At 43.3% G+C, this 12,912-nt stretch overlaps 1 protein-coding gene across 3 annotated transcripts; it reads right to left on the bottom strand.

Annotated features, from left to right (window-relative positions):
• Nucleotides 1-2,428: 2,428 nt before the first annotated feature.
• On the bottom strand, nucleotides 2,429-12,208 carry NOLC1 (nucleolar and coiled-body phosphoprotein 1). 3 transcript variants are annotated; one of them, XM_081268860.1, is made up of 13 exons: nucleotides 11,996-12,207; nucleotides 8,900-8,955; nucleotides 8,639-8,787; nucleotides 8,406-8,545; nucleotides 7,632-7,797; nucleotides 7,060-7,184; nucleotides 6,790-6,925; nucleotides 6,405-6,533; nucleotides 5,975-6,085; nucleotides 5,247-5,885; nucleotides 4,714-4,820; nucleotides 4,492-4,584; nucleotides 2,429-4,329 (listed from the first exon to the last, which is right to left on the bottom strand). In XM_081268860.1, the coding sequence occupies exons 1-13, from the start codon at nucleotides 12,113-12,115 to the stop codon at nucleotides 4,171-4,173; spliced, it is 2,130 nt and encodes a 709-aa protein (XP_081124986.1). In that variant the 5' UTR covers nucleotides 12,116-12,207; the 3' UTR covers nucleotides 2,429-4,170. The 3 variants fall into 3 exon arrangements, with proteins under 3 accessions (XP_081124986.1, XP_081124987.1, XP_081124988.1); XM_081268861.1 differs by having other exon boundaries at nucleotides 8,639-8,784; XM_081268862.1 differs by having other exon boundaries at nucleotides 4,193-4,329; nucleotides 4,492-4,573; nucleotides 4,702-4,820; nucleotides 11,996-12,208.
• Nucleotides 12,209-12,912: the final 704 nt, after the last annotated feature.

The following is a 12,912-nucleotide window of genomic DNA, read 5'->3' as shown; positions in this document are numbered from 1 at the left end:
GAGCTGGCTACACTAGATAGAAAAGAAATACCAATGATTAAATGTATAAGAGAAATGTACACCCAATACAAACAGCAATGACATGGATAAACAAATATGGTAGATGCATACAATGGAATATTATGCAATTTGCTACAACATAGAGGATATTATGCTAAATTAAATAAACCAGTTACAAAAAGCCAAATACTATTGATTCCACTCATATCAAGTATCTAAAGTAGTCAAAAATCATAAAAACAAAGTAGAATGGTTGCCAAGGCTGGGGGAGGATTAACAGTTTGATGGATATAGTTTCAGTTTTATAAAATGAAAAAGTTTTAGAAATCTCTGCACAATGTGAATATACTTGACACCTCTAACACTTAAAAATATTTAAGATGGTAAACTTAATGTTTTACCACAAAACAAACAACCATAAACAAACCAATAACATGATAATATTTTCATTTATCCAAGTAGCAGACATTAACATGGTAAGTAATGTTGGTTAGAAGGCAAGCAGAGGCACTTTTATGCATTGTTGCTAGAACTACAATTTAGGATGGTTTTATAGGGCAATAATGATCAACATGTTAAATGTACAATTGGTGCAGGTTGGTGGTAGAACCTTGCCAAGCATTCCTGAGACATTGGGTTCAATGCCCAGCACTGCCAAAAAAAAAAAAAAAGTTAAATGCACATATCCTAGAACTGGCATGTATTAGGTATTGTAAGCAATGTAGAGATGATTTAAATTTGTATGCATGTAGGTATACCAAAATATGGAGCCATTTATAAATGGAACTTGAGCATTACAGATTTTGGTATTTTCAGAGATTGGGTTTAGGGGTCCTAGAACCCATATCCTTTAGATAATGAGGGATAACTATATACAGAAACTCTAGAAGGAGACATAAGTTCCAGAAAATGGGGCTGAGATGGAAATTTTTTAAATCCTTTATTGGTATTGGGGATTGAACCCAGGGGAGCTCTACCACTGATCTACATCCCCAGCTATTTTTTTTTAATATATCTTTGTTTTCATTTATTTACTTATTTAATGTGGTGTTGAGAACCGAACCCAGGGCCTAACATGTGCAAGGCAAACGCTCTACCACTGATACAACCCCAGCCCTCCCCAGCTATTTTTGAGACAGGTTCTCACTAAATTGCTGAGGCTGGCCTCAAACTTGCAGTCTTCTTGCCTCAGCCTCTGGAGTTGCTGAGATTGTTAGTGTGCACCACCATGCCCACCTATTTAGTTGTAGATAGACACAATACCTTTATTTTTTTTTTTTTTCCTGTGCTGGAACACAAGGCCTCAGGCAAGTGCTCTACCTCTGGAGCTATACCCCCAACACTCCAATTTTTTTTTTCTTTTGTACTAGGAATTGAACCCAAGGGCACTTTACCCCACTTAGTTACATCTTTTTTTTTTTTTTTTTTTTTTTTTTGAGACAGGGTCTCACTAGGTTGTTGAGGCTGGCCTACAATTTGTAATCCTCCTGCCTCAGCCTCCCCAGTGGCTGGGATTTTAGGCATGCACCACCAAGACTGGTTCATTCATTTTCAAATACCCTTAGGTGAGTGGTTCTCAATTCTGCTTGCTCATTGGACTCACCAGGGAGATTTATCAATTTCTAACTATCACACCCCTCCCCCCACAAAGGAGCACTCAACAGACCTGGGGACAGGAACAGTTTTTAAGCTCTCAGATAATTCTTATGTTCAGTCGGTATTATGAGGCACAGATTTAAACCAGGAGTTGGAAAAATCAGTTCCGTCATGGGCTACATTTTGAATATTTTAGGCTCCTAGGCATGTTGGCATACCCTGGTGCCCACACCCCCCCCAAAATAATAAAGGGCTGAGCATGTAGCTCAATGATAAGAGGGTCCACCTAGCATGTGAGGCCCTGGGTTCAATCCCCAGTATTAAAAGGGGAAAAAAAAATTTAAAAAGGCATTTAGGAACCCAGCACTTAACTACCAAGCCACATCCCCAGCCCTTTTTTTATATTTTGAGACAGGGTCTCCCCGAGTTGCTTAGGCTGGCTTTGATCTTGCAATCCTCCTGCCTCAGTCTCCAGAGACACTGCGATTACAGGCTTGCGCCACATGTGCCACCTCATGCAGCCCTATAGTTTGAAGATACCTTTAAAAATGTAAAAAACCTAGGTAATACAAAAACATTCTTAACTCCTACTTAAAATTTTTAACAACCAGCCATGGACTGAATTTGGCTACAGGCCATTTTACCAACCCCTAGTTTAGCGGAAATAAAGCCTTGAAAAGGCACTAGGAGACCAGGTGTGACCAAGAATCAGGAATGTGCTGCCAAAAAGACTCTGGAGTGAACCCACAAGTGTGGACCCTGGCTCTATTTTGCACCAAAGTTGTTCTGATTTGAGCAGGATGGGTTCAGATTCAATAATAGGACTCCCAAGGCACATTATAAACCAGTTTATTATTTTGTGGTAAGATGTAGAACTTTTGCCATGCAGACTGAAATATGTATGTCAGCATGAACAGTGCATTTCTTCTTAGAGCAGTTATACTGAAAACCAGATTTTATCAGGTTATTTAGTGAGTATGGAATTCAAACAAAAGACCTAAATGCATCAATGAAAGCTGGGGCACATGTTCTCGAGAAAGAAACTGCCCAACCTCCAGAAAGCTCAATGATTCTTTCCTCCCCCATGCTCTAACTCAGCATTGGTCACCTCAGTCTTACAATCAGTTTTCTTAGATAGTAATCATGTCTCTGCTCACTAGTTATTTTTCATGGTGGTAGGGATTGAACCTAGGACCTCGCACATGCTAAGCAAGTGCTAAATATACCACTGAGGTACACCCCCAGCTCTTCTCACCTTTTTTTTTTTTTTTTTTTTGATGTAAGCAGCAAAGAGGTGTTTATTGCGAGCTAGCTCGGTCCTCCAAGAGCACACATAGCAACTGGTGACGCTGAGAGGCCCTGATCTGCTCACCGGTTTTTTTATTAACTTCAGTGTTAAGTTTCTGAACTGAACAAATCAGTTGCTCCTATGTACCAACATGAAGACACAATAATCTATTAGGATTTCCCAATCCCACTCTACTTAATTTTATCAGATCATCTGTTTTGCAACAGTTCTTTTCCACCTATGTGAGAACATGTAAAAGTTGCCTCTGGGTTCACCTGATGTAATCTACCTGTACTGAGGACTGAGGTTTTTAATCACAGTTGTTGTTGTTTTTTTTTCAACATTCTTGATCAGTAATTCTCCACCATGTAGGAATTAATTAAATCAATTCTGGGTCACCACTGCTACCAAGGCAGAAATACCAAGTAAAATGTGCTTTTCACATAAAATTCATGTGATTTTTTTTTCAACAATGTAAAAACAGGAGAAGATGTAGTCTTCCACTTTGTATAACATTAGTAAGGGTCAAGTTGTTGAAAAATACCGTTCAACCATACAAAAGTTTGCTTTCAAACAAAAAACAAATGTATTGCAAACGACAAAATCACAGAAAACATAATATTTAAATTGATCCATGGCATTCACACCACACTAAAATTCTGCCTGTAACAGAACAGTGAATTTTATCCCAAAATATTGGGTAGGTTCATGCTGGCTGAAAGCTTCAGTCCCAGACACATGAATGAGAATGAACTAGAATGCATGCTCAACAGACTATACATATATATTAACCATTCTTTAAATTCCCCTTATTAGGGCTCTGAGGAAAGTAGGGGTGAATGTGGTCATGTACACTCACATGGGCAGAAGTCTTCAATTATAAAAATTCATGTGACCTTTTACCATGTCTTGAGCAATAATTAAGATTTTATCTGTGGGAAATCACCTCTGAAAATCACAACAAAAATCAATAAGAAATGATTTAATATAAAATGTACAAATTTCTTAGTATGAGGACTTCCACAGAACAGGAAGACTGGAACAACTAAAATGATTTTCTTAAAAAAACAACATTCTTCTTACGTTGTCCCTGATACTCACTCAAAAACAAATCTGTACAAAACTAGGAACAAAGAAAAGGACCAGAGAGGACGTTAATGTTGCAAAGTCTTAGGACCTACTCTAACCTTCTGTCCTCCACTAACAGTGCTGAGGGTTTCCAGGTCCACTTGAGAAGATGAGTGGCTTCCCATCATCATCCTTGTTTTACCTAAGGTGACCCCAGGTCACTCACTGTCAAACTTGACAGAATTGACCTGGACAGAAATAGAACCTCCCCGGTAGCTGCCCCGTTTCTTCTTGGTTTTCTCATGCCGGAAGGATTTGCCTTTGGTGAACTTCAAAACCTGATTGGCTCGCTCCCCCCAGTCTCCAGCTGCGCCTCGCTGGTAAGGAGAGAGAGGTAATTAACACACACAGGACAATGCCAGGGCCCCCATGTCTTCTCTTTCTACTCCCTACCCAAGACAAACTGAACCTGGAGGGCTTCAAATGCTTCCTTGAGCCTCCCCCACTTCCCAAGAATGGTAAACACCATCCCCTCTCACCTTGGCATCAAAGGAGTTATCTGCCACTCGTGAATCCACCTCAATTTCTTCCTCTCTGACCCTTCGGAATGGGGAAGATGATCTTTTTTCTCCCTAAAGAATTATGTAGGAAATTAAAGATGTGGTCATTTAGCGGCTGAATGGTGCCAGGACAAACTGTAAAGATGATAGCATATTTTCCTTTTAAAGACTGGCTCCCGAGAAGAAAACAAGACAACTTACTTTCTTCCTTTTCGGAAATGTATTCGGAGTCTGAAGCTTAATCTTCTTGGCTTCAGGAGTTGCTGTCTCCTTGGTTGCCCCATTCTGCTTCCGTTTCTTTCCTGAACCTACAAAAGAAAAAGCCAGACTCAATAGTAGTTTCCCATTCCTCCTCAGAAATTATGCTGGGCCCAGGTCCTAACCCAACCAGGAAAGCAATAGAAACAGTAAGAAAACACACAATGCGTTGGCCCTGTTTCACTTTAGCCAAAAGCAATGAAAAAACAGAGATTTCTTACTAATTTTTTCTTTCCTTTTTTTTTTTGGTACCGGGGATTGAACTTGAGCACTGAGCCACATCCCCAGTCCTTTTTGTATTTTTTAACTAAGAGACAGGGTTTCACTGAGTTGCTTAGTACTTCGCTTTTGCTGAGGCTGGCTTTGAGGGTCCACAACAGAAAACTGTTAGGCCTTCTCTCACTGCCCAACATGCAAAAGTATTATCCTGTCAGACATGGGGAACAAAACTGAGGACAGGTTCTCTAGATACAGACCTGGCTTGGAAACTGCCACTGTTGCCTTTTTCTTCTCTTCCTCCTCTTCTTCCTCACTGTCCTTGCTTAATTTTCCATTCTGGGCAGTCAATGCTGAGGTGCCATTGGCCTTGAGGGCTTGTTGTTTTGGAGTGCCCTTGCTCTTGGGTTTTTCTTCCTCTTCCTCACTGGAGTCATCAGAGGAAGAGCTACTGCTGCTCTCAGCCTTGACTTTCTTTACAGAGGCTGTCTTAGAAGGCGTTATAGCTCCTGCTGCCTTCTGGGGCTTCTTCTTAACTGGGGATTTAGATGTCTTCTCCTCTTCCTCCTCACTGCTGGAACTGTCTGAATCAGAGCTGTCCCCACCACTCTGAGGAGCCTGTTTAGCAAGGAGAGACGGTGCTGTTTTGGCAGTCACCTTGGACTTAGGGGTGACCACAGTCTTCTTTGTATTGTCCTCCTCACTGGAACTGCTCTCCTCCTCACTGGAGCTACTATCCGCCTTTCTGGTCAGAGGCTTCTGGCCACTGCCTGCAGGTTGCTTAGTATTTGTAGCTGGCTTAGCCACAGGTGGCTTGGGAGTGGCAGCTGGCTTACTTTTGGAATTCTTGATGGTACTAGCTGGCTGGGCAGGAGCTTCATTCTCAGAGCTGTCAGTGTCTAGACAGAGGAAAACAGAATGAACAGCTCCCCAAATCAAATTCAGGGAGCCTTATAGCGGCTGCACTGAGGGCCTCTGTATGCCTTACCTGAGCTATCTGAAGAGCTTCCTCCTGCCTTTTTCGCTGGATTTGGTTTTGTGGTTGCTTTGGAGATGACTGCCTTAGCTAGGGGTTTCTTCTCTTCTTCAGAACTTGAATCTAGGAAGAAATAACTGGCATTATGCTGGGTCCAGAATCCCAACCCAACCAGGAGAGAACTTGGGGGCACTTGACCAGTGAGCCACATCCCCAGCCCTTTTTTGTTTTTGTTTTTTTAAGAGACAGGGTCTCACTGAGTTGCTCAGTGCTTCACTTTTGCTGAAACTGTCTGAGGATGGCTTTGAACTCCCAATCCTCCTGCCTCAGCCCCCTGAGCTGTTAGTATTACACTCATGTGCCATCACACCCAACTTTATTTTCCTAATTCTTTTAACCTCCCCAGACCCATTTTTAGGGGGAAGCAGCATCTCTGACTCACCAGATTCATCACTACTGTCTTCACTGCTTTCCACAGGCTGTACCTTCTCCACAGCTTTCTTGGGTGGCTGGGTTCCCAGGGATTTCTTCAGTGGTGGAGCAGAAGGTGGGGGGACTGAACTGTAGGGACCTGTTTAAAACATGATATATACAAGGGCTGACTCAGGCATAACACTTGCCTAGCATGCACAAGGACCTTGGCTCAATCCCGAGTCTAGGTTATACACAGCACTGTGACATCCTCCTTACTTTCTTAGATTCCTAGCTCTGGAAGAAGCTAGCTGTCATGTCATGAAGGCACTCAAGTAGCTCTAAGGAAAGGTCCATGTGGTGACTGCAACTAAGCACTGGCCAGTCATAAAGCTTGAATTCCCAAGTCCAATCACCTGGTTTTTTCTTAATGGGTTTTTTCTCCTCCTCTTCTTCCTCACTGGAGGAATCTTCACTGCTAGAGCTCTTCTGTGCAGGGGTGACAGCTGTTTTCACTGGGACTTTGGCTACAACTTGCTTTTTAAGTACAGTCTGTATCGAGAGAAAAATTGATAACCAGAGGAAAATACTGAGCCAAAACAATTCTGCTTGAGAATGAAGACTTTTCCCATCCCCCTGGCCACTTCTTCCCTGAGAAAAGTTAGAGCCCAGAAAAGGTATATCACCTTCTTGGTGATGGCTGTTGCCTTCTCCTCCTCTGAGTCATCACTGCTACTGCTGCTGCTGCTGCTGCTACTGCTGCTGGCTGCTTTGCCATTGGTTACTTTAGGATCTACTCGAGTTGGTATGCCTGAGAAGAATCATTTAAATAAATCCTCTGAAGTCTTTCATCTCAGCCTCTATTCAGACAAGCTCTTATAAATATAACCTAACCTTTATCATAAAGAAAACTATAGAAGTCTTCTTTAAAAAACAAACAAAAAAACCCCACACTGTTCATGATCACCTCCTCTAGTTCAATAACCAATACCATTTCAATCTGGTGTCTAATGAGCAATTTTAATACCAGTCCCCAGGGCACTCTGGCCCCTGGCCTTTTTTTTTTTTTGGGGGGGGGCGGGGGGTACTGGGGTGTTTAACACTGGGCCACATCCCTAGCCCTTTTTATTTTGAGACAGGGTCTCACCAAGTTGCTTAGGGACTCGGTAAGTTGAAGAAGCTCATTTTGAACTCATGATCCTCCTGCCTCAACCTCCCAAACCATCCACACCCAATATCTTGAGAACAAAAACAGTACCTGGTTTGGGTGGGGCTTTCGCCTGAGTTTTCACTGCCACAGGTGTTGTCTTTGTCTTCTGGTTCTTTGGTGCCTCATCCTCTGAGCTTGAGTCAGAATCAGACTCAGAGCTCTTGGCTTTCTTAGGAGCAGCTCTGGCTGCCTTGACTTGGGATTTAACTCCCTTCTATTAGAAAACACAGGAGAGGAATCAGTAAGAGTTTCTGGGTGCCTTAAGGGCATCCAAGTTTCCTTTTTTTTTTTTTTTTATAATTTACTTATTTATTTTTTTCAAGGGCTGAGGAGTGAACTCAGGGCCTTGTATATACTAGGCAAGCACTCTGCCACTGAACTAAATCCTCAACCCCTCCTTTTATTCTTTAGGGGTCTTATGGAACACTACAGATGAGAGAAGTCCAAGCAGGGCAGAATATGACAAGAATAAAACACTCAGTAAAAGACACAAAAAGTTTGGTCACTGATATACTGGCCTTGTCTATGCTATATCCCGCTAACAACTTCTAACAAAATACATTGTTATTCCTGGAAACCTAAACAGTGTCCCAGAAGAACCCAAACCACTCAAGCAGATTTGAATTCCCTTAGATTCAAAGCCCAACTTCAACTTCACATTCTTTCCAGATTTTCAAATTTCCATGAAAAATCCCTTTTCTTCCCCATAATAACCTACTAAACAGTCATTATCACCCCAGTTGGTCACAAGTAACAGGCCAATTTTAGGTTCCTTCCTTTTCAAACCCTTAAGCAATTGCCTTTTTGCATAAAGCTGCAAACCTGGGGAGCCTTTTTCTTTTTGTCTTCCTCTTCCTCCTCCTCATCATCATCACTGGATTCTTCACTACTGCTACTCTCTGAAGCTTTGGCCACAGCCTTTCCAGGACGCTGAGGCAGACTGGCCTGCTTGCCAGGTACAGCTGAATGAAAGTACAGGTCCCAGTAAGAATCATCATGTGGTTCAGACAAGAAGCAAACTATCTTCCTGGAGCCACCACGCTCAACCCCCTTACCAGCCCTCTTAGCTGGAGGCCCTTGAACTTTCTTCTCTTCCTCCTCACTACTGTCCTCACTGCTGTCACTTGATGAGCTCTTCTTCTTAGCCTTCTTCGTCACTGGTCCATTTGTCTGTAACTTCCGCTTTGGGGCCTTGGTTGACCTACTAAGGAAGATTAGGCTAACTTCTGGGGGATTTGGGACCTTCTCAAACCAAGGAACACAGCCCAGCCCACCTGGGGGAAGAAGAGAGCCCAGCTAGAACAAGGAAGGCTTACTTCAGCCAGAAGCTATAGATGTCCAAGAGGGAAGAGGCATTGGCATCTTGCTGTGTCTGTAGAGAAGAAAGAGCTGGGTAAGAAAACATTATCCTAGTTACTCAAAGAGAAGTCAGATTTCGAGTTACACTTTCATTAAATGTGACTTGTTATGTATCTATTTATTCACTCTGAAATGTTAAATTTTCACAAAACGTTTCCCACTTGCACAAATTAGGAGAAATATATTCCTGAAGTTTGTAGCACCACCTACTCCCTGCCTGCCAATCCATAGTTATGTCTTTTTTTTTTTTTTTTGGTATTGGGGATTGAATCCAGGGGTGCTTTATACTGAGCCACATCTCCTTCTAAGTTGCTGAGGCTGGCCTCAAACTTGCAATCCTCTCAGCCTCCAAAGTTGATGGGATTAAAGGAGTGCACCACCATGCCTGGCACTATCAAAGTCTTTCCAAATGTTCATTCCTTTTACTTTAATGTTGCATTTAAATCTAAGAATTTAATCTTACACTGAAACAGGGGCACAAACACTGATACAAGGTGGTATCTGGTACAATGTGGATTACTCATACCAAACCACTAGAAATAAGCCTCCCAGAGAAGAGTGGTGTGATATATTCAGTAAAGAACTGCATTCAGCTGGGCGAGGTGGCAGACGCCTGTAATCCCATCAACTTGGGGAGGCTGAGGCAGGAGGATCGAGCTAGTTCAAAGCCAGCCTCAGCAACGGTGAGGCTCTAAGCAACTAAAATACAAAATAAGGCTGAGGATGTGGCTCAGTGGTCAAACGCCCTTGAATTCAACCCCCCCTCCCAAAAAGAACTGCATTTAAAGGTGGGCATGGTATTACGTACCTATAATTCAAGCTACTCAGGAGGCCGAGACAGCAGAATCACTAGAGGTCAGCCTAGGCAACTTAGTGAGATTTGTCCCCAAATAAAATTTAAGGTCTGAGGATGTAGCTTAGAGGTTGAGTGCTTACACAGCATATGGGAGGCCCTGGATTCCATCCCCAATACTGCTAAAACAAATAATTTTATTCAGTTATTAATTAAACTGATAACTGCAAAAAATGGCAAGGTTTTACAGTATGCAAATAAGTAAATCTCATAGGCTAGGGATATAATTCAATGGTAGATAGACTGTGAAAAGGCCTCAGTTCAATACCCAGCATCAAAAGAAAAAAAAAGTACAGGCTTAGTGACAGCCAGGTAGAGATGAACTCACCTCTGTAGTTATTACTATATTACTCTCAGCAAATTAATCTCTCGGACTCTTTTCTTCTCCATAAAAAGGAGATAGTACTACACATCTTATTAAATTGTTGGGAGACTATGCAATAATACATAGAAAGGGCTTAGCATCCAGAAACAGTATCTGGATTTTTTCTTTCTTTTTTTGTACCAGGAATGGAACTCTGGGGCACTCAAACATTCAGCCACATCCCCAAGCCCTTTTTTGTATTTTATTTAGAGACAGGGTCTCGCTGAGTTACTTAGCACCTGGCCTTGCTGAGGCTGGCTTTGAATTTTTTTTTAAGGGTTTTAATAAAGCAATGGAATTTCTGAGATGGAGTTTAGGTTTTCCTCAATTGCCAGGGTTAAGGCAGTATTGTATTTTTTTTTTTTTTAAGAGAGAGTGTGAGAGAGAGAGAGGGAGAGAGAGATAATTTTTCCATATTTATTTTCTAATTTTCGGTGCTGAGGATCGAACCTGGGTCGCACGCATGACAGGCGAGCGTGCTAGGGCTTGAGCCACATCCCCAGCCCTGAATTTGGAGTGCTCTATGGCTGAGCCACAATCCCAGCCCTGGATTTGAATTCTTGATCCTCCTATCCCAGCCTCCTATGCTGCTGGGATTACAGGCATGCGCCACCAAGCCCAGTGAGAAACAGCATCTGGCTTTTAGTAAGTCCTTCATAAAGTTAGTGACAAAAACTAACTCCAGCTGGCACAAGGCTGGGCAGGAGGATTTCGGTCCAAAGTCAGCCTCAGCAACAGAGAGGCTCTAAGCAACTCAGTGAGACCCTGTCTTTAAAATAAAATACAAAATAGGGCTGGGGATGTGGTTGAGTGCCCCTCAGTTCAATCCCTGGGTAACCCCTCCCCCAACAAAAGGAATACTAACTCCAAAATGCCCAATTCCATGCACACTCCCTAACAGTCAAAACAGTTCCAATATGAAAGCAGTTAGATTACATAGAATGGATTCCAGATTAAGGTAGTCCTTTATACACTAATTTGATCCTCTACTTTTGCAGCCTGATTCTGTTTCAAAAGGACAAGTTTACTTTTAGTTATCCTATCATTCCCAGGAATTCTACTCTATGCTCCTCAAGGTGTTCCTCATGCAAGCATAACTCATTTTTTTTGAGATGTAGATTACAAGTCTTTCATATTCCTGATCATCTTGTTCTCACAGGTGTTTGGAGCACCATAAATTGCCGTAACTAGGATAACAGTTGTCACTCACTCCCTACTTTCTGTGCACAAGAACTGGGGCTGTTACTTTGTATATTAATCTTACTGAAACTTGCAAAAATCCTAAAAAGTGGAGGACATTTCTGTAGGAAAAAAAAAAAAAAAAAAAAACAGACTAAGAAAGGTTTAGCGAGTGGCCAGGATTATAGATCTAAAAAGTGACAGTTCTAGTCCTAAACCTAGATTGTAACGAAAATCCTAGCCTTCATTTTTGAAGCAATTTCATTTTATTCCCAAGTCCCAGCTAAGTGCCATCGAGGGTAAGGTCAAACCATGTTTTGTTAGGCGAACACAAAGTCCCCCACAAAGTCCATGCCCGCTGTGGGACGCATCGCTAGCTCCTCTCCGCACTCTGCCAGCCATGTGACCTAGGCCACGCGTGACCCACGCTGCCGCCACTGCCCGAATCACCAGGAAAAAGCAATAGGACTCTGCACTATCTAGTTAGAAGGCGTCGATGCCCCCGGCTTTCTCCCATCACTCTGGATAGGTCGACACAAGTCTCGTAGACAACTGGTCTGGCGGACCCAACCGACCTCCCCGAAAACCTAAACCATGTCAGGGCCTGAAGCCTTGGGGTCATCCCACCCCAGAACGTGCCCCAAGCCAAGAACTTACAGCTCCTGTCGCTTTGGCGAACTTATTTGCCACCTCCGAGAGTTGGTTATCACGCAGAAAGCCTAGCACTAGGGGATACAGGTCGCTGGGAATCACGCGGCGCATGCTGGAGTCCGCCATTCTCCCGGCAAAGCGCGTCACTACCGTTGCCGACGCAGCACGCCTCAGGAACTCAGGAACTCTACGGGGGAAGAGGGGCGGAACGAAGAGTCCAGTAACCTCCCTGCTACGCGCGGGCGTCTGCGGAAGAGGTGGGGATCTACAGGGTAGTCTCACCTTCACCCCGGAAGTAGAGTCAAAGCGAAAGCTATTTCGGGTCCCATGCCTGCCGCCATGTTGGTAAGGGCGGAGCCCAACTGTAGTGTCTTCATGGAGGCGGAGCTCTGACGTCACTGGTCTTGCTCTTGACCGTGGCGGGAAAACTCCGGACTTCCCGCGCGTTCTTTGCTGAAAGTACTTTTTGTACTTTCTTTTTTCGGTAGTGGGGAATGAGTCGTTGAGCTGCACCTCCAGCCCTTTTTTAGTTTCGCTAAATTACCCAGGCCGGTCTTGAACTTGCGATCCTCCGACTTCAACCTGAGTTGCTGGGATTACAGCCTAGGGCCTTTGCGCCCGGCTGGCAACAACGGTTTCTCACGCCCCAGCTGCGATTCGGATTTAAGTAATTAATGGATCGGAGGTCAGTCCTTGGCCTCTCTTGTGGTCACAATGTCTCCTAACAGCTTCCATTCCCGCTCCAACCCAGGAGATCCTGTATGACACACCACCCCCGCTTCCAGACTCCTGCCTATGTTACAGAGGAGCATCGAGAGTTACTACCCAAAAGTTTTATTCCCAAAGCTGCTCCTCCCTCAGTCATTATTTGCCTATAAAACAACCCTATCCCCCTTCATTTATTCATCCTTAATTCAGTTCAA

The sequence above is a fragment of the Spermophilus citellus genome (genome assembly GCF_964194105.1).
Source record: "Spermophilus citellus genome assembly, chromosome: 15".
Classification (NCBI taxonomy): domain Eukaryota; kingdom Metazoa; phylum Chordata; class Mammalia; order Rodentia; family Sciuridae; genus Spermophilus; species Spermophilus citellus.
The sequence above is the reverse complement of the archived record's forward strand: the minus strand, read 5'-3'. Positions and strand labels throughout refer to the sequence as shown.

Bases quoted from the DNA above. Each gene is read 5' to 3' on its own strand.
- NOLC1 (XM_081268860.1), bottom strand. From the start codon at position 12,115: ATGGCGGACTCCAGCATGCGCCGCGTGATTCCCAGCGACCTGTATCCC. The intron at 8,956-11,995 runs GTAAGTTCTTGG...TCTTCTCTACAG, and splicing joins TCGCCAAAGCGACAGGAGCT to ACACAGCAAGATGCCAATGC. The intron at 6,926-7,059 runs GTGATATACCTT...CTCTCGATACAG, and splicing joins CAACAGCCATCACCAAGAAG to ACTGTACTTAAAAAGCAAGT.